The sequence below is a fragment of the Stegastes partitus genome, unplaced genomic scaffold (genome assembly GCF_000690725.1).
Source record: "Stegastes partitus isolate 25-593 unplaced genomic scaffold, Stegastes_partitus-1.0.2 Scaffold883, whole genome shotgun sequence".
NCBI lineage: Eukaryota > Metazoa > Chordata > Actinopteri > Pomacentridae > Stegastes > Stegastes partitus.
In genome coordinates this window covers 232,331-253,516 of record NW_007578614.1, presented here as the reverse complement: position 1 = coordinate 253,516, position 21,186 = coordinate 232,331, and the positions used below count along the sequence as shown (strand labels likewise).

The 21,186-nt window shown below is 42.0% G+C and overlaps 1 protein-coding gene across 1 annotated transcript in view; it reads left to right on the top strand.

The window, feature by feature from the left end:
- The first annotated feature begins 5,634 nt into the window (after window positions 1–5,634).
- Window positions 5,635–21,186, top strand: part of htr7c (5-hydroxytryptamine (serotonin) receptor 7c) — a 30,578-nt gene continuing 15,026 nt past the window's right edge. Inside the window, exon 1 of the mRNA XM_008293397.1 lies at window positions 5,635–5,984. Coding sequence (XP_008291619.1) covers window positions 5,635–5,984 — 350 coding nt within the window. The remainder of the gene's footprint in view (window positions 5,985–21,186) is intronic.

Below are 21,186 nucleotides of genomic sequence, written 5' to 3'. Positions count from 1 at the left end.
GTACACAAGTTGATCTTACTTAAACGAATCTAGGAAACTCAAAAAAGGTAAGTAAACATAACCATTAGTCTTAAATTCAGTTTACTTCATATCTATTTGTAAAGTTTACTTCAAATTTAGCTGTATTTACTTAATTTGATGAACTTAAAAATAGCAAGTATAATAAACTTGATCTTTCCAAGTGTTAGAAACTTAAATAATAATAATAATAACTTACGCCAGAAGCAGCAATGGATGGGTCTTCGCACTTCCACACGTGTCGGACGCGGTAGAAATGTGGTAGAAATGGGCTCCAGGCAAAGTGAAAATCACCTAACCGTAACTCCATCCATCCATTATCTATACACCCTCAATCCTCACTAGGGTCGCGGGGGGCTGGAGTCTATCCCAGCGTCTCAGGGCGAAGGCAGGGGACACCCTGGACAGGTCGCCAGGCCATCGCAGGACCACACTTAGAGACAGACAACCAAGCACACTCATATTCACACCTATGGACAATTTAGAATCACCAATTAACCTCAACATGTTTTTGGACCTTGTGGGAGGAAAGACCCACGTTGCACGGGGAGAACATGCAAACTCCATGCAGAAAGATCCCAGTGCCCCCACCGGGACGCGAACCAGCAACCTTCTTGCTGCGAGGCAACAGTGCTAACCAACTGCGCCACCTTGCAGCCCTAACCGTAACTCTTTTCTTAAAAAACGGCGAATGCTGTTCAGTGTCACAGTTGTGCAGAATGCTGCCCTTGCACGGTTTGTCCACTAGATAGAGCTCTGACTCCATTCAATCCTCAGTCCTCGCTGCTGTCTTCTCAGTAGTGCAGGAGCAAAGCTGCAGTCAGGCAACATTACAGGAGTGGGCTGAGCGGTTCAGACGGCCGCCACCGGCACTCACAGTTTTTGGTATGAGTCATTATCAACGTCTAAAGCACATATGTCAAACTCAAGGCCCGCAGGCCAAATCCGGCCCATCACGTCATTTTATGTGGCCCAGGAGACATGTGTGTTTCCTAAGCTGATAAATAATAGGATTTACCTGATATAATATAATGTAATATAATGTTATTTATGTTATAATAACACAGCAATGTGCCTACACAGGGCTCCAGACTGAGACCAAAATGTGACCATTTATGAGTGTGTGCGAGCTGAAGTTTCACGTGGTCGCATTGTGCGAGTGAACGATGATCATCAGGTTGATCTGGTTCCTTCTGTCGGCACAGGTAGCTGCTGCTCCAGTTATTATGGTGGGAAATAGTCAGATTTCTTCCCCATTGACTCAGTGTTTCTCTGCCTGATGGTAAAACAGTCAGTTTCACTGTTGCTGTGTTCCAATGACACAACAATACATAGCCGATTATGTTTTTTAAAAAAAGAAAAAAAAGCGAGGTGAGAGAGGGAGAGGGACACACCTGATGATAAAAGTGTTCAGGTGCAGGCAGACAGATCTTGACTGAGTCAGTGAGGAAGAAAAAGAAGCCCCACAGTCAATCTGGAAGATTCACATTTTAACAACAATCACGATTTTGACTCTATAAACCCGAAGGTCAGAGGTCTGGACATTTAAAATGCGCTCAGCTCGTAGAAATGTCCGTTAATAAAAACCTCTGCTATAAACGCTGCTAATAGAAAACTTTTGAACTTCTGCAAATTAGTGTAGAACTCGCTTTCCACTGTTTTCCAACTAATGTTTGGTGGCTGACCTGTCAGAGGAGCTGCAATGCAGACACCTGGTAGCATCTGCCAGAGCAGCATGTGAGGCGTTTAGGGAACATCGGTAAAATGTGCCATCAACTCATACACATGTTCAGCAAGTGATTAGCCTGTGTCCAGCTAATGACTGATATCAGAGGAGGACTGGTGACAAAATAAATATATTTTCAGGTTAAAACATTTTACAAATATCAAGTCTTGTATCACTGAAAATCATTGCAACATAACTAAGTTATGCAAAAAAAAGCTATTCATCAGCTGCATGGTGCATTAATAGCTGTGGCAGTGCTGAACCAAAACAAGGGGGTGGGCGACCAAATTATTAGCTGGTGCAACCGGCAAAGAAAGTTGAAAGCACCATTGGAAAAGTTATTCTGGAGCCCTGCTACATGTGTCTTACTTTAAGATAAAGGCATGCACAATAGTTGTACATATAATAAATAACAATCAAATGCAGAGACAATTATTTAACAATATGTTAAGGAGTTGTTACATTACAGTCTTACAATTACAACTGGCCCTTTGAGGGTAAATATAATGCTTATGTGCCCGGGATGAAAATGAGTTTGACATCCCTGGTATAAAGGCTCACGACACAGCATTTGAGAATACCGTCAACCAGCTAATAATAGCACATGACATGTTCTTTCCTTTTGCCATCAGATGGCGCTATGACTGTGAATGGATATTGGCATATGGGTTTCATCAGGGCAGGACTGTGATCAAGTATGTAAAGTTTGAGGCAGATTGGAGCATGTACAGGTTGTTGGACATGCTTCCTTTGTGATGGCGAATCATCACAGTTCAGAGGGCTGCCATTGCCACGCCCTTAGACTTTTGATGACTTTTAATCACCCAGCCCTGTTGGATGCGCTGGCCAAATTTGAGGTGTGTAGGAGTTAACCCCTAGGAGGAGTTCGCTTTTGAAAATGACAAAAATATCAAAACAATTGCAGTTATTTCAAAATGGTGGACTTCCTGTTGAGTTTACGGTATGGGTCCAAGAGGCTTTTTTATGTGCCTGATGTGTTACACGTGCCTCCTAAATTTTTGTAAACGTTGGTTAAATGTCCTGCGGGGGCTAATAGATCAATTGCTGCAGGGGGCGCTATATGGTCATTTTGCCAAACAGCCACACATTGTCTGTCATTGAGCCGATATTGACTTGTATGTCAATTTTGATGAGTTTATGAGCATTCCAAAGCTGTCAAAAAATCCTTTGCGTGTCATAACAACTATGCGTTGCCATGGCAACACAGTTGCTTGAAAACACAACAGCTTCATGCTGTAGCATCGTCAATGTGGGAAGACTTAGTTGACCAATTTTAGGAATGATATCACAAAGTTTGGAGAAATGGCACATGGAAGTGTAATACCTCAGCCTGTTGCCAATAGGTGGCGCGATGACTGTGAATGGATTTTGGCAAATGGATGTGATCAGAACTGCAGTCTGATCAAATATGTAAAGTTTGGGGCAGATTGGAGCAGGTACAGGGTAGTTAGACTGTACTTCCTCTTTCATGGCGAAGGATCAAAGATCAGAGGGCCGCCATGGCCACGCCCTTTGACCTTTGCAGATGATTTTGATAACATTTTACCTTCAAGGCGTATTCTGCTTGCTACCCAAATTTCAGCTCTCTGTGACTTACCCCCTAGGAGGAGTTAACTCAGGTTGGACAAATGAACAATCCAAAATGGCAGACTTCCTGTTGGGTTTAGGGTATGGCTGTCTCTTACTTTTTTGTTCGTCCTGACCTCCTCCATATACCTACCAAATTGCGTAGGTCTAGGTCAAACATGCTTCCGATGGGACTCCGTTTAAATTCTCTAGGTGGTGCTGTGGAGCCATTTTTCTATTGAGGTGTGTATAAAATTTTTCGCCGGGTCTGATGTGTGTGCCAAGTTTTGTGAGTTTTCGAGTATATTTAGGACCTGAAAAAAGTGGTTCTTTGTGACGAAGAAATAATGACATAGCAGTTCCAATAGGGTCCTATGCACTGTAGTGCTCGGACCCTAATAATAATCTTAAGGGTTATGATAGGGTCCTTGCACCGTTAGTGCTCGGACCCTAATAACTGAACTGATGCAAAAAACACTGTAAAAAATGTTTTCAAACTTTCATTTTTCACCAGGAGATGAATAACTGTATGAAAACAACCACAAAAAGTTCAGTTTCAGTGTAAGTATATGGAGGTTAAAAGTGGTCCTTTCTAGTATCTCTCATTATCAGGTGTAATCCACACCAGTTTACCGCTCTCATTACGAGACCCTCAGAGGGGCCGACGCTGACATGCTGACAGGTTGCTTTGCATAAGCCCCGAGTACTCGCCTCAGAGGCTTTCCATCCTGGAAACCTGACCCATCTCTTCTGACATGTACATCGGGGATATCCTGAGCGTAAATGGGCCAACTTTCCATGACAGCAAGAGGTCTAGCAGAAACTGCCACTGGTCACTGGCGTTAATCTGATGTGACAACCATTACTGACCTGTCAGTCAGACAGAATACTAGGTAATGGTGAGTAAAAGGCCAAGGCTGCAGTGGTGTGAATCAGATGGCAGTGTGGTGGTGGTGGGGGGGCGGCTATGACAGGCTATGGGGGAATTGTGGGAAACGGCACCGGCCTGTCCAGAGCCGGAGGGGACAAACACACCACAGCTGTTGCTGCCTGGACAGTGATGCAAGCAGCCAAAGTCCTGGGAAGCTTTCCCATATGTCTCCCAGCATCGTCAGTGGTGCTGGATTTTCTCTTTTGATTTGTCTTCGGTGCTTAAATTTGAGGAGCCATGGCAACCAAGTAAAGCCTCAGCACAAAACAGTAAGAAAGCTTACTGTCCACACAAGAGTGAAATGTAGTTTTTGTCAAGTGGGTTTGCCTTTAAATGTTTGAGATCTTCTATTTATAAACAGGTAATTTCTGCTTGTTGGAGGCACTGCCAAATGCCATGAGGTTCATTTCCTGTCTCTTCATCAATTTCAAGAGGCATGTGGGAAAAGCAGGGATTTTTTTTTTTAAACAAACTTTGCTGCATGTCTTTTTTTTCTCCATAAAAGGTTGAGCTGTGTTTGAGGGCTTTAAAAAGTGCCACAGGGGGTTCCTGCCAGCTCATTCTGAACACAATGCTACTGACAAGGAAGTGTGGCATTTTTTTTTCTGACATTAGATTGTATTAATTAAACTTGCACACCTCCAAAATGTGTGTTTTGCCATATCGAGCCGACAGTAAATGTCAGTGTGATAAGTACAGTTTGGAGAGGGAGTATTGTGCCAAATGCCACAAAAACACACTAAAGTACTGGTGGTTTTGTGCACTTGGAGCTCCCAGGATCCACTCTGAAACCGCTGCTACACCCCTGTTGTGAATATTTTCAGTCATTAGGCTGTCTCTGCGTCCTAAGTGATGCGTCACATGGATAGGTGCGGTTTGCGCAGCGCAACTCCTCAAATAGTCCATATTTGTCGGGCTGATGCACTGAGAAGCGAGCACTTCTGGAGCAGCTATATTTAGATTCTGTTACTTTTTTGCTGTTGTTGTTGTTGTATTCATAGTTTCGGAGCGCAAGTTTCATTTCCCTCTAGGGATGGGCCACACATCCAGCACTTCTTCAGACGGATCATTCACAAACAGAAAGCAGTCAAGAACCCCACTGAGTTGCTGGCAGCGCTGATGCTGTGCAGCTGCAACGCGCTTATTCTGAAACCGCTGGACAGGAGCCGAGAGCAGGTTACACATATCCAAATATGCGCGTAATTGGAGCGCACTGGCGAGGCGTCCCTTGCACCTCTATCGGGATAAGATTGTCGTGATGTTCAATACTTCGGGAATTGAGCTCACTTTTAACAAGAAAGAGGATATTTCCGAAGTTATCAATGGCACTCTGCAGCTTCTCTACGTCCTCGTCACCACCAGCCCCACAACCATGTGGAACGAGTCGTGCGGGGAGCAGCTGCAGGACTTCGGCCGCCCGGAGAAGATCATCATCGGGGTGATGTTGGCGATTATCACGGCGGTCACCGTGATGGGAAACACGCTGGTGGTGATCGCGGTGTGCGTGGTGAAGAAACTCAGACAGCCTTCAAACTACCTTCTGGTATCTTTAGCGGTGGCGGACCTGTCAGTGGCCATAGTTGTGATGCCGTTTGTAATAGTGACAGACCTCACCGGGGGCAAGTGGCTTTTTGGGGAGGTGTTCTGCAACATCTTCATCGGCATGGATGTAATGTGCTGCACTGCCTCCATCATGACTCTGTGTGTGATCAGCGTGGACAGGTGAGTTTCCGAAGTTAGCAGCCGCACCGGAGCTGCTTTCACACCGAAGGCTGTCGTTCTGCAACGGAACCAAAACTACGCATGCAGCGCGCCGTGCGTTAAAAACGACACAGGCACGACAAGTATATCGTCTTTCATACGCAGCCCCATACCACTTAAAGTCACTGAGAGCAGAGAGAGATCAAGAACCAAACAAATTAAGCAATCAACTGTAAGTTAAGCGCATGAGGTAATGGGCGTTTTGCGCTAGAAAAATGTAATTTAAATTCCTAATTCCCAACCAACCGTCTCTCTGATTATCTGTGCAGTTGAAGGCACTGAACGAAAAAATTAATACACAGACTGTGAATAATTCATAGCAGGCTTCATTAATTTGCTTGATCGGACCACGGGGCAGGGATTCCTGTAATTACGCATTTAGGATGAGCGCCCATTGACCTCTGAGCTGCACTGACTTTTATAGATCGCCCTGCATGTGTGCTTGGGTCACACAGGTCGCATCTAAACCATAAAACAAAGCAAAAGCTGGTGGAATTCCCTTCACAGCCATACTGCTCTGTGTAAAGTTCATTTAGGCAAACTGACTTGTTTTCCTGCTTCACTACATACATAAATATGAGATTTATCACACTGGTGCTTTGCATTGTTCCAAAGAATATTCATGAAAGTGAGTTCCCAAATGCTTCACAGCCAGCTGCTTTAAATTCCACTTTCGAAATGGGAAAAGTAAAACCTGAGCAATCATCCCCACCCCATCCAGATCCCAATCTGCATCTCAGCACAACCCCTTGGAGTCACTGCTCATAAAGCCGGAGCAGAGCCTGATAGCTCAAGACAAATGAAATATTCCCAGTGCTCTCCCTACAACCCACAATGAAATAAATGTCAAGCGATTGGTGTAACTGTTCTGCTTCAGTAACCATAATGAAGACAAAAGCTCATTCCACTATTGATGATCTGGTTATTTCCTCCTGCTTGCCAATCAGGTATTATTACCTCAGAGTATTACACCCAGAATTGTGCATGTTTCCTTCTCGTAGATGAGCTGAGCATGAGGGACTTAAGTACGCCTCAGGAGCTAATGATATTATGGGAGGAACTGGATCGCAGATAGCATGCTGTGATAGTGTGATTGTTCATGTCGGCTGAGGGGAAGCTAACAGACGTATGCATGCTTTCTGGGGTGGTTGGATAGAAGAATGGATTAGATAGAAGTCACAGTTGTTGTTGAAAATGAGCATGTGTCATCTGAGGCCACACAGACCCCAGTCAGGTCATACACTGGTCCCATCAGTCAGTATGGACCCACATCACATCATCATAACACTGGAAAATATCCAAGGAGGCAAACATACAAATTCACAAAAACTAACCTGAGTGGAAATAAAAAAACATGAAAACAAGCTTAGCCTTGATATGCAGCGAAGGATAAGAAGGGGTGTAACAATGCATCTTTGTCGAATCTCAGTGATTGTATCTGATTTGAGATGTGAACAGCTCATAGTATAGACTCAGAGAGAAGAGGTGGACCTTTGTGTGAGTGAACAGAGATAGAGCAGCTGATTGAATCTGTTACCATGAAATCATAGCGTGCACACCTTCCAAACCGTTTTGTCTGCGTCTATCTGCTTTTTGCTTGGCACTAGACAAACTCAGAATTTAAAATAATGTTGTGTCAGTTTGGATTTATTTTCATCCCCACACAGGCTTACAGACAGCTCTGTAAACAGTTTGTGCTCATCTCCGTGAATACAGACTCATTTTAATTAAACAATGCAGAGTGTGTTTGGCATATGATTCACAATGGGAATCATAGAGATAATTCATTAGGATGGGAATTGCCAATTAGACGCATGATTAGTTGTAATTAAGGGTCTTTCACTGCCATCGATGCTTCCCAAGGACGTGCATTAAGCTGAAGAGAGGGGAGCGCTGTGAAACAGGCTCAGGACCGATCAGTTGTGTTTGTGGTACAGTCCCTGAAGCCTGGATGCTTGGCTACAGAGAGGAGGTGGGGGGGGGGATCGATTTACTCTCAGGGCTGCTTTAGGTTGACAGGGGAGAAGGTGCACTGTGCTGTACATGCCAGCGTAGAGAACGTGGTGCCAGAGGGGTGCTCCTCAGTGTAAGTGGCAAATTCATTTATGATCCTGCTGGAAGTTGACAGAGTTTAATAGGTGCACAAAGACTGCTGTCATCCTGGTGGAAAACAGTATCTCTGACAAGTCTAATTATTAGCCCACTTGGGATTCTGGGGGCAGAAATAAGCTGTGAACCACAACATAAACTTATATAATGAAGATTTTAAAATAAGGGCTGGCTCAGTGGTTAACACCGTTGCCTCGCAGCAAGAAGGTCACCGGTTCGTGTCCTAGTGAGGACACCCGGGATCTTTCTGTGTGGAGTTTGCATGTTCTCCCCGTGCAGCGTGGGTTCTCTCCGGGTTCTCCGCTTCCTACCACAGTCAAAAAACATGTTAATGTTAATTGATGATTCTAAATTGTCCATAGGTGTGAATGTGAGTGTGCTTGGTTGTCTGTCTCTAAGTGTAGCCCTGTGATAGACTGGTGACCTGTCCAGGGTGTCCCCTGCCTTCACTCTGAGTCAGCTGGGATAGACTCCAGCCCCTTGCAAACCTAGTGAGGATTAAGTGGTGTATAGATGATGAATGGATTTTAAAATACTTTTTTGACACAGTATCCTTCTACTTTACAAAACAATCCCTAAAGCTGAATTGCTCTACTGATGAAGTAATGTACATGCAGATGGAAGACAAAAGATAGATTTTTTAAAAAAGAATTAAAAAAAAATCAAAGCAGTAGATTTATCCTTAAGCACAGGTTTAAGCCTCTAAACACTGAATCCTACATTTCCCATATTGCAGCTCAGTAGCCTCCTTCGTTGGAACCTCCCAACCTAATAAATGTCCACATCTCTGAAACCTTTAAAAAGTGTCTTAACAGCTAAAGAAGACTTTTGTCCCCACAGATTGAATAAGTACTCACTGTGACAAATAAACTAAACATGATGTGTAAAAACAAGAGAGCGCCTTTTTTTTTTCTTTTTTCTTTTTTAATAATTCAGAGCCTCATTAAAAACTCATTTCATTATATTTTTAGTTGATAGAGCAATTCAGTGGTGCATACTTATAAAGAAATTTGTAATTAACCAAATGACTAGAGGCCACACACATACAGGTCTGTGGCCCTGGTGCAGCTGCTTGAGTTGTGCAGTTGCTGGTTCAGTGTACTTCATTGTGTTGTGACTAAATGTGCACATGCAGTCATTTTGTGGCTAGACTGTGCCTTTTAAATATTCTAACAACTGTTTAAACACAGTTCAAAACACTCTTGACACCAGCACAGTGTTTCAAAACAGGTGACGGTGGTTTAGCAAGAAAAGACGAATTTCCTGTCTCAGCAAACAATGTGGGAAAATGACACTCTCGCTGGGCTTAAAGCATTTTTAATCTTCTCACATTAGCATAGCAATTGAGAAATTGTTGGTGTTAATAACCAGATAGGAACATTTTGTGTGGGTGCTTTTGATCTAATCCAGCAGGTTAAATACATGGCAAATGAAACTACTACTGAACAAAAAAAAAAAGATAAAAATTAAATATTGCCATGAAACAGTCCTGCTCGTGGATTTGCAACATTTTCCACAATGATCTCATACACTCAGAAATACTAAGCAAGTATCAAAGCAAATGATGAGGCAAAAGTTCTCTTTGTTGGTACATTTATATTGTCTATATTGTCTTTGCACCAAACCTGCTTAATGTGAGGGTGATGGAGGTAAAGAATTATTATTCAGGTTTGAAATACCATTCCTCTTAAAACATCCTCCAATGAAATTGGGTTTTACTTTGTTTGCATGTCCATATGGTGTTTTTGAGTAAAAAAAACAAACAAACAGTAATTTCTACCTTGATACTGTAGTGTACCAATGACAGTCTCAAACACACTGATTCAGACTACCAGAGTTCTTTGCGCTACAAATGTAGGGAACCAATCTTGCTATTCTGCAGGGTGACGCTTTCTGGATCATTGTTCTTTAGAATTGCTTTCTGGTTTAAATATGTCTGGCCAAACTACTCCAATATTACAAGTTTCTATTGTGTAGTTCACAGCAGTTTTACAGTGTTTAAGTGGAGTTGTGTGAGCTGGTGAGCTCGAGCTGCAGCGACTGGGGGACTACAAATGGAGAGAATCAAGCACACTCACATTAACACCTATGGACATTTTAGAATCACCAATTAATCTCAACATGTTTTTGGACCTGCTGGAGGAAGCCAGAGAACCTGGAGAGAACCCATGCTGCACAGGGAGAACATACAAACTCCACGCAGAAAGATCCCAGGCATTCTAACCAGGACATAAATCGGGGATATTCTAGTGATGGTGCTAATCACCAATCCACCAAGTAGCATGACTGTATAGACACTGGTGACAGTAATTTAGCATGAATTTTACGAACTACTTCTCACTTGATTTATGCCCTGAGTAAGCATTTTCCTAATAAGTTTATGGTTTTTTATTTTTATGGCTTTTTTGAATAAAGCATGGGGCTGCAAGGTGGCACAGTTGGTAGCACTGTTGCCTCGCAGCAAGAAGGTTGCCGGTTCGTGTCCCGGTGGGGGCACTGGGATCTTTCTGCGTGGAGTTTGTATGTTCTCCCTGTGCAGCGTGGGTTCTCTCCGTGTTCTCCGGCTTCCTCCCACAGGGTCCAAAAACATGTTGAGGTTAATTGGTGATTCTAAATTGTCCGTAGGTGTGAATGTGAGTGTGCTTGGTTGTCTGTCTCTAAGTGTAGCCCTGTGATAGACTGGTGACCTGTCCAGGGTGTCCCCTGCCTTCACCCTAAGTCAGCTGGGATAGGCTCCAGCCCCCCCACGCCCCTCGTGAGAATGAAGCGGTGTATAGATAATGGATGGATGGATGAATAAAGCATGGTGTTTATTTAGCCAATTATGGTCTCAATAAGAGTTGAATAGATGATAAAGCAGGTTATGTTTTATATTTTAAGGAAGAGCTTCCTTGTGATGAACAGGTTGCCACAGTACTGCCATATGTACAGTCCTCGAGTTCCCACTCAGATACACCTCTTGCTTGGTAGGTCCTGTTCAAAAGATCAAAATGACGATGACTAAATTTCAGACTTGGGGCTTAAAAACAGTAGTCCACAAACCAATTGCTGATGTCAAGGTTGCCAGCCATCTTTTATGTACAGTCTTTATGGAGTTCATAGCCACGCGTTCTTCGTAAAGCAACATTGAAGAATTACATCTAAGACATGAAGGGATTATGTTAACGGAATAAAAAAATCTAAATATCTAGGTATTATACACAGACAAGAGTTTTTTTTAGGGTTTAATCAATGGCTAGAGAAGGACTTTAAATAATAAAGAAAAATATTCAAATATCCAAATTAAAATGTCCAACCTGCTACCCTCTTTCCCTCTGCAGCATGCTGGAAAAATCCTGTACATTAGTGATCACTTCCGCTATCAAACCCAGTGTAAATATGTTTCTCACTCAATAGCAGCAGGCAGTTGGCAGACTGAAGTTACCCTTTCTATAGCCTAGGTCACGTCAAAATAATCACGGAATACTCTTCAGTGCTATTGATTTTGTACTGTTTGTGCAAATGGATGAGTTCCCTGATGATCACCTTCAGCCTCTTTAAGTGGAGTTTCAATAGTGCAAATTGAAGCTAACACACCAAAGCTCTGACCCAGTCATAGCAGAAGAGACCAATCTGAGCGTTGTGAAGTAAATAGAAGAGAGGTTATATATCCAAGGCCTCTTGTCTGATCTAATGTAGGTCTGCTCTTCCACAAGATATCCCTGCATGCACTCTGAGCCATGGCTTCGCGGCTTTGTGCCCACTTCCCTAAAAAGTTAGTATCTCTTTTGGCTACATTCAGTTTTACCTTCGCTGAGAGTAATATGTTGTATGTTCAATAATTCAGAAGTCAAAGATGAATGATTTATTCACAACAGTGGGAAATGAGGATAGACCTTTTTCTGTAGTTCCTTCAGACGTCTAAGAAAAGATGATGCAAAAGGAACGAGAGAGCTCCATATGGAAGGAGAACGATGCTAGTTTAGCTGATCCAGTGTAGCCGGGCTTTAACTGTCAGTGAACTCGTGCAAGAAGGATGGAATGTAGGTCAGGAAAAAAAATACCACATAACTGCAGTAAAGTAAACTTTTTCACCAAGGCTCAGACTAAAGAAAGTACAGTGTGGGTGTGATCACACCTGTAAGCTCCTGCAGGGGATTTCAAGGAGGAAATCACACTAGCTGGGGGCCCTCAGATGGCAGCAGGATTAGCCGCTGCCTTCGCATCCTTCCTGCCAACTGGTGTGTCACTGATGAGCCGAGTTCACACGCAGCTCCCACATCGACCCGCCGTCCGCATCTGGTAATATTTTTGTGGGGTCGATGTGTACATTTGTCCCAGGAGAGACGGCCCTTTGCTTGGTGCAGCTGGGAAACATCCACCCGCAGCAGCAGACACAGATGACTTGACCTAGGTGATGCATCCTCTGGTAATGTGATGTGACGCCTAAGCTCCACTCTCTCAGGCACTAGTCACTTCCCACTTGTCGGCCATCTCGCCGAAATGTGGAGGATCGGACATCTCCTGTGAGGCCAGTGAGATCAGATCAAAGGCAGTTCATGCTTATAAAGGAATGCCTAATCGGGACAGAAAGTGTGTTTCAGTTGTAAATGGGATGTTACGCTGAATTCTTAAATCCTGTGATCACAACCAGTTTACAGAGACTGCTGCATTTTAGAGGCTTTGGAAACCACAAGAGACACATTTCATGTTACGAACCACTACAGCTTCTTCATACTGAGAAGACAAACCGCTCTCGTCTTTTAAGAGGAAACAATATTTAAATTTAAACCCCTTCTCTGCTCATATCTTGTAAACAAGCACTGCTTCTAGAGCAAAACTGCTGTCAATGAAAATACTTCAGAGCACCATGAAATAAAAATGCTGGGAGCGGGCATTTTACAAGTTAATCATTGATAAGTGCTGCTTGTACTATCAACCTCAGGTCTGTTTCCATCCTGTTTGACTGTCTGTTTGTCTTTTATTACAGAAGTACCTGAACTGAGAGACGCATTGTCCGCTGACCGCGTGATTAGATAGGGCAGTGTCTGTGGGAATGGATCTAAAGGGGGTTTGAGTTGACTGGGAGCAGGAAATCAAAGGGAGGAGAGCGCAATGATAGCAGTGGTGTGTTGTTTGTTTCATGACTTTGCCATTGTCCTTAAGCGATCGCTATTATTAGGTGATTGAGATGTAGAGCAATCTGTCTGTTGGCTACGCATTGGTTCATTACAAAAACAAAAAAAACTATTAAGCTCTGGCTTGTTTGAAAATCTGTGATAGCAACAGAAGGTCCAGTGTACAGCAAGCGAACGGCTTTGGATCTGTGACTATGCTCAGACAATAAAAGCAAATCGAATCGCTTAAATGTCATTTTTCTGCCATTTCCTCACATTTTTCACGCTGAACTTCAGAATACGAGAATAGACGCGATTACAGTTATATTTCAATGTTATTTTCTCCTGACAGCAGGTTAATTTATCTCATTATCTCAAGATAATAAAGCTTGTTGTCTTGTGAAAACAAGTTAATTATTTTGTTATCACAAGAAAACAAAAGGTTGTTTCCTCTTTGTTTATTGGAGATCATGAGTGCCATGCCAGCACGATGCAATCTACAGCGGAGCCAGGGGCAGCTCGGCTCCTCTTAATAAGACATGAGCTCCTCTGAAAACATGCATCTATTTTCCTCTTATCCAGAGCTGATGGTGGCAGCAGGCTAAACAGGGCATTTCAGACGTTCCTCCAACCAGTAATGTTTTCCAGTTCCTCATGGGGGATCCCAGGGCATTCCCAGGCCAGATGAGCTATATAAACCTCCCAGCAAGTTCTGGCTCGACCCTAAAGTCTCTTCTCGGTTGGTGGTGCCCAGAAAACGTCCAAGGGAATCCTAATCAGATGCGCGAACCACCTCTATTATGAGATCCCTTCGGATGTTTGAGCTCCTCATCCTATCTCCATGGCTAAGCCCAGCCACCCTGTTTTTTTTGGCCTTTCGCCTTTATTGATATGACAGAGAAAGAGAGACACGAAAGTAGAGGGGAAGAATGGGGTATGGAACTGCAGCAAAGGGCCATGGGCGGGACTCGAACCCATGGCTGCTGCGTCCGGGACTATAGCTCCGGTTTACGGGTCGCCAGCTCAATCAGTTGAGTTACCGGGGTGCCCCAGCCACCCTATTGAGGAAGCCCATTTGTATCCACAGTCTCATTCTTTCTTCACTAACTAGATCTCCCTACATAGGTGAAAACATAGCTCGACCGGTAAATAGAGTAGTTTGCCATCTGGCTTAGCCCCCCTGCTTCACCACATTCATCTGATATAATGGCTGCATTACTGCTGACATGGCACCAATCCATCCATCTATTTTATGCTCCATTTCCCTGTCACTCGTGAACAAGATACTTAAACTCCTTTACTTTTAGCAGCAACTCACCCTGAACCCAGAGGGCGCCATCCACTGGTTCCCAGCAGAGAGCCACTCGGAGGTGCTGACTCTCATGTTAACTGCAAATCACATCTTGAAACATATTCGAATATCATCATAACATTACAATAATTTTAATGTGATTTTCACCATGCAAAAAAAACATATTTTTACTGCTCTTTACACCATGGTGGTGCTGAAAGATGCACAGAAGTGAATACTTTTCATATGTTCTTCTTATTAATCATATTTGTGTTAAGGGGTACAATGATAAATACAATCTAAATAAAGTGTTTTATAAATCTATCATTTGTTTCTGACAAGAAAAAAACTAATAAAAGCAAGCTCTCCTGCTGGCACACTGCAAGCCAGCATGCACGGTTGGCATCGTGAGAACTGCAGCGACAGATTTAAGCTTTAAAATGTCAAATCATGGGTGCCTACCCATTACTGATCATCAGATTGTACTTCAGTCAAAGTCCACCATAGGCACAAATTGCATTGTGTCTTTCTGATAGAGATAACATTCGCAACAGTTCCCATGATTTAAGTAGACGACTATCCTGGCTGCAACTTCACAGGCGAGTGCACTTTAATGATGCTACTGAGACTGTTGACAGTCATGAAAGTGACCTTGAAGACAATAATCAGGTGTGCTCTAAAGAATCAGACGCTTAATTAATTAACTTGTGATCTCCAGATATCGGCATTTTGTTCTTGGCTTCCTCTAAAGACAACTGTCAGATTTGTGTTGAAAATAAAAGCTAAAATATTAGTTGCAGTCTCACAGTACTCGTATGATGGAGCAACCACCTTGCCCAAAGCCTAGTCATGCTAAATGACCACTTTGACCATTGCAGCTCTGTGATCAGCTTTTTTTTTTTTTTTTTTTTTGGGGGGGGGGGGGGGCAGGGCGCGGGAGACACTATGAATGCCTTTGTTATTTACTTTAGAAACTGCACAGAGATTTATGCGTCACTGGCAGGATCACATGGTCTGCTGGATTTTTGTTGTTGTTGATTTAGTAGTTGTCTTTGTTGGGAACCACTTAAATCAGATTTTCCTATGTAACTAATTAGTAAGCTCTTGAACCAAATCCAGCTCTGCATCATATTTGAATAGTAACAGTGGTATTGGTGGATCAAAGACTAAAATGAAAATATCCAGCGAAGTGCTTTCACAAATAAAAATAAGATTGCGAAAGAGGTTGTTTTGGGATGATGTTCTGCTTATGTTTTGAATAATTAACACAGCCCTCCTGTTGGGTAAATATCATCTGACCCCAATTTTATATTAACTTCCACTTAAACTGAAGTCATACACAGTTGTTGATGTTTTGAGGAAGTTTTTTTAAACCAGGGGATTTCTGACTTTTATACAGAAGCAGCAGTATTGGTATGTCGAAATTTTATATGCAATTTGACACAGAGGATGATAAATTAGAAATCAGTCCGCAGATACAGATCAGAGTTTTATTTGGCTATTCCTGGCTTGTCACCCTATTTACCCAGCAATCTCAGGGGACAGGAAGAAGAAAAGGGCAAAGTGCTGAGTGACTTTAGTGTGGCATAAATCATGCTTTGTGTTTGGCATAACAAAGGTGGGGTCCATTATTCATCAAGATGGAACAAAGCACCAACGAGCATTACCAAGCAGTGAGATAATGGGTTTCCTGTTGATGGAGCTGAGAGACTACACACACACAAATTCACACATACACACACACACACACTCGTATCATGCTGTGGATTGCTGATAATATGCTCTGAACATTTAGCATATTGCTGCTGTTGCAGAATAACTATGCAACTCAAGCTTTGGCATTCGGATCATCTACGTACATGAACTGAATATTTATACGGTCGATTAAAAGTGGCTGTATGAAAGATCCTTTAAACTATTAGTGCAAAGTTAACTTTTAAAACCAGTGATCTTGTGCATTCATGTGCATTTATGTTGGCTGTACAAACATTGATATAAAGTATAACTGTGTGCGTTGGAGCATAAACTGTAATGGTGCCAAAGGCAACAGCTTTTAGCAGCTTTCCCTTTAGACATGCAGACTTTAATTAATTGCCTCGTCTTTCTCCCAATGACACATCACTCTTCATATATGTTCACTGCTGTGCATCCACCTAATGTAGTTATCAGTTATTTCTCCAACTAGTCTCTGTAAGTATTATATAATAGATGTGTTCACTGGATGTGTTTCAGGCTGACTTTACAGCATATCCCGCCCCCCCGCCGTCACTCGGGTCAGGTAGATGCTGAGGAGTTAGTGCTTTAACCCTCGGCACTGAACTGAGTTTGAATTCAAGCTGTGAAATAGCAAATTGAGTTATGGCACAGCCACCACTGCCAAACTGCCCCTGAGCAAGACTCTGAACCCCAGAACTGACTACTAACTGGGTCAATGCGCTGTGTGCAGCCCTGCACTCGTTGACATATTTGTTCATATGGTATGAAAGTAGGAAAATTCCAGTCACAAGCAGCATCAAATTCAATTCAGTGAAATAACATTTGGGATTAAAAGACAAAAAAAAACCCAAAAATGAAACCCACAGCAGCTGACAAAAGACAATCTCACCGTAGAGTATTGTTGTTAGCTGCTCAGTTATTCCACAATTCAGTTTAGAAAAATGAAACTCTCAACATGTACAAACAGATTATGAACCACCAATATGCTGACAATAAAAAACCATATCAGATTTAGTGACACTGGCACGATGGTCAGTTTGCCTGTTAAGTGGTGAAGACACAGACACCCATATCCCATCTGTCTCTAGATTTGGGCTTCAAAGCTTCAACAAAAACACTCAGACATACAGTCCTGTAAGTGCAGACAACCTCTAATAGTCTAAGTAGGAAGAATTTAAAAACTGCATGTGTTTGTAGTTGCTCAAACCATATTACCAGTGTGGTGCACTGTATGAATTAGCCTTTGTCAGACAGATACATATTTACTGCTTCTTTAGGCTGTGCACCTCCAAAATGTTGCATAAATTTCAATAATCTCTTTCAAAAAGCCACCATACTGTCATTTAAATATAATACCTTATCACTGTTTTCCTTTTGAATAAAAAAAAAAAAAGTTATGGGCCACTATAAAGTTGTGAATACAGAGCAAATCAAGCTAGCACAGTGAAGCTATTTGAGCTAAAGGCTAACACACACAATGCTAATAAGCAGGGCTAATGTATCTATTTGCCATTTTTGTGTCGCATTGCTTACAAATGCGAAAGAACTGCTGAGACTGATGTCATTAGGAGGTGCAGACGTGTGACAAAATAAAGGAAAAACCTGAACCCCTGACCCTTGCACTGGGGGGGATCTGGTGGCTCTGTAATGGTATTAGGGGGGCATTTTGCTGACACTAACAAACATGTAGTTGTTGTTATTCTACTACTTTTCTAGCCCATGGAGTCTGCTTGCAAGATGCTGTTCTAGGTTGTATCTATGTATTCTGCACATGCTCACTGCTGGCCTTGTTGCATGGACATTATTTTGGACTACACATGCATGTGTGTGGAGGGACAAAAATTACTTCCAGTTGACCCTTGCATACTTGAAAAGTACAAAACCTTGGTTATACTCCCATATTCAGTACCCATGGATATGTAGTTGTTATACTATTTTCCCAGTCCATCCGGTGTGTTCTGAGGATGCTGTAGCATACAGGCACAGCAGAATAGATATTTACGTAATATGCACACACACGCTATTGTGTGCTAATCATGTGCATTATTGTCCCTTTTCAACACTAATTTTGGGATGAACACAAATGTCTGCGGAGGGGTTTGTACGGACTCTCAAGGCTTGGAAAGATGACTACATTTACATTACGTAGTGGACTGTTGCATTCTCGGAAAGTATAACACTGGCCCTATCAAAATCAATGCAAACAAAGTTGTTCCGAGAGACACTGTATCCTATGATGATACATTTCTACCCTAATGTTTTCTTAGTTTGGGGCACAAGGGGGTCACTGAATGGTTTGGTGAGTATGAACACCCAGGGGAAATTTTGAACCAATGTGTTAGACATCGCTCTCCACCACCACCAAACAAAAAAGGGAATATCTCTTGGATGAATGCTGTTTTATCCCTCCAAGAGAGTACTAGAAACTTGGAAGAATCATTGCTAAAGTGTATCAAAGCTGTTGTGGAGGCAAGTATTGCCCCACATCTTACTGAGTCATTGTATGTTGGGTTTTCCCTTTAATTTGTTGCCCATCTCTGTGTCATCATTGACTGCTGTTAAGGTTTGAACATAATACCAATCCATAAAGTAGATGCCGAGCTATTTCCTTAGATAAATGACCAATGCTGGTGTTGCTACAGGCGAAATCAGGGGTTCACCAAAGATTCATTCCCTGTGGACCGTGAGTACCTGTACAAAATTTTATGGCAAACCTTCCAATAGTTTATGAGATATTTTAGTCTGGACCAGGGAAGCGGAACGACCGCCCGCCCAATACTGCCATCCCTGGAGCCGTGCAGCTAGCGTGGCTGAAATATACGAGCTTGTAGGTACTCTGAACAGTTTGCCAATCTTGTTGAATTGTGTGGGTGTGCCTGTGAGGAGTACACAAAGGTGTAGCACCTGTGAGACAAGCGAGTGTCTGCTATATTTACAAATGCTCTACATGCCGCTGCATAGTTCAGAACTGTGTGCAGTTCTGTGTAAATTTGAGATACGTCTTAAAAAGGAGCATAAGTTAGCAGAGCTGATGAAATTTAATGCTCAACGTACTGGGGGTGGAGGATTTTAGTATAACTTAATCTCCCCAAATCTAATCTTAGACGAATGATATAAATGAACATTGTACTAGTGATATGTAGGTCACAACTGACCAAACATACTGTAGCAGAATTATACGCCCTAATTTCTCCTTTACACATGAAACTCACCTCACTGTTTAGCATTAGCACCAGTGACTGTTTCATACCCATCATTTTACGTGTTGCTTTGGCAACACAACAGTGACCTTTATGTCACCAGATCAGTATTATTACCTCGTCGTCGCAGCTGTGTTTGCTTACCAGTAATGGCATTTCGTTTGTTTATCTTTCAATTAGGCTACGCTGAGATGTAACCTGGAAATGTACAGCTGTGATGCTGTATGCTTTTATATGCTTTTTCACAGAAAGCAGCTGACTGGGTGAGAATTATTGCCTCTCCCTCTCCGCTCCATGATGAGATAAACAGCAGTCAATTTTGCGGATGTAATGAACACTCCTGCTATCAGTCATAGTTTCGTCTGGTTAGTGCACGCTATGCTCGGACAGGAACATAGATCCCACCTCCATATCTGATGTAGTGATGTATTTTATCTGCTACAAAACCAAATTACATTTAATTTGCTCCCAAAAACATATTAATATCAGTCTTGCTGATGTAAGCATTAAAGCTGCTACCGTCCTCTTTTTTTGCTTGAATTATTCCGTCTGTCATTTCTAAACATACTACAGTCATTTGTTTTATCTAAATGTTATAGAATACTGCTTAATTGTTTGATTTATAGTTCAATGCACATTTTTCCATTGAAGTGACAAACCCAGCAAGACAGCAGGCATACTGTAGGTCCAATTAATCATTCAGAAGATCGCGATTGTCCTCAGATCTCCCGCACTGTGCTGGTTAGGATGAGGAGGATGACACAAACGAATGAGCAACACTGCCTTTGTCAGTGATGCAACTCCTGAACTACAGTTGACGCACACAGTCGAGGACACTGTTGCTCTGTATCTTGTAGATGAATCTAAAAGGATATAAGGCAAGTTTATTTGTATAGTTCTTTACAACAATGAGATGATTCTATTTTTTTATTTTTTATTTTTTGCATAAACCCAGACATACGTGCAGAAAGATACAAATGAACAAACTTTACTATCTTTCAGGATTTTGTAAGAAACAAAGTGCTTTTTTGGGGAGCTCCTACGAGGAATCTTTGTAGGAATTTTCTTTTGGAAAAACATACTGCACTGAGGAAAAATGGCACTAAAAGCTTTTGAAAGATGGAAAAGATTTGCTTTAGGTTTCATTTGGCATTTTTTGGGAGACACATTAATGGCACTATACGAATAAAATTGACTTGACACATTGAGCTGAGGGTCTTGAAGCGTTAAATGCTTAATTTTCTGCATTTTTGTGAATTTCAATGTAACAGTTTGCGCCTTTTGTGGCTCAATTTATGGTGGATATGTCTGTATTTATGTAAAGAAAGACACAGAATTGAGGCACCAGGTGACGATTCAGAATGTACTTAATGGAACATATATGGTCTAACTACATTTTCCACAACAGATTAATTGGTTGTATGAATTTCTTATTTATATTTGAATTTGTCAAAGTTAAAAAATAAGATGCAGTGTTTAAAAAAAATGTGAAAAAAAATTACAATAAAAACCTTTCCTGAGACCAGTGCACCCCCCAGATATTTAACATTACAATGGCAGTGCAAATGTGTGAACAACAAATGAATTCAGTGTGTTTTAATAATTCAATATATTGGTAACAAAGTGCCTTGACTTTTGGATACCTAGAGGGCAATACACCAATAGGAAACCATACATTTGTGTTTTATTCAGTTCTAAACGCAGATTTTCTCTGAATATGGGAAATATATTTGAAATAATATCTGTATCAG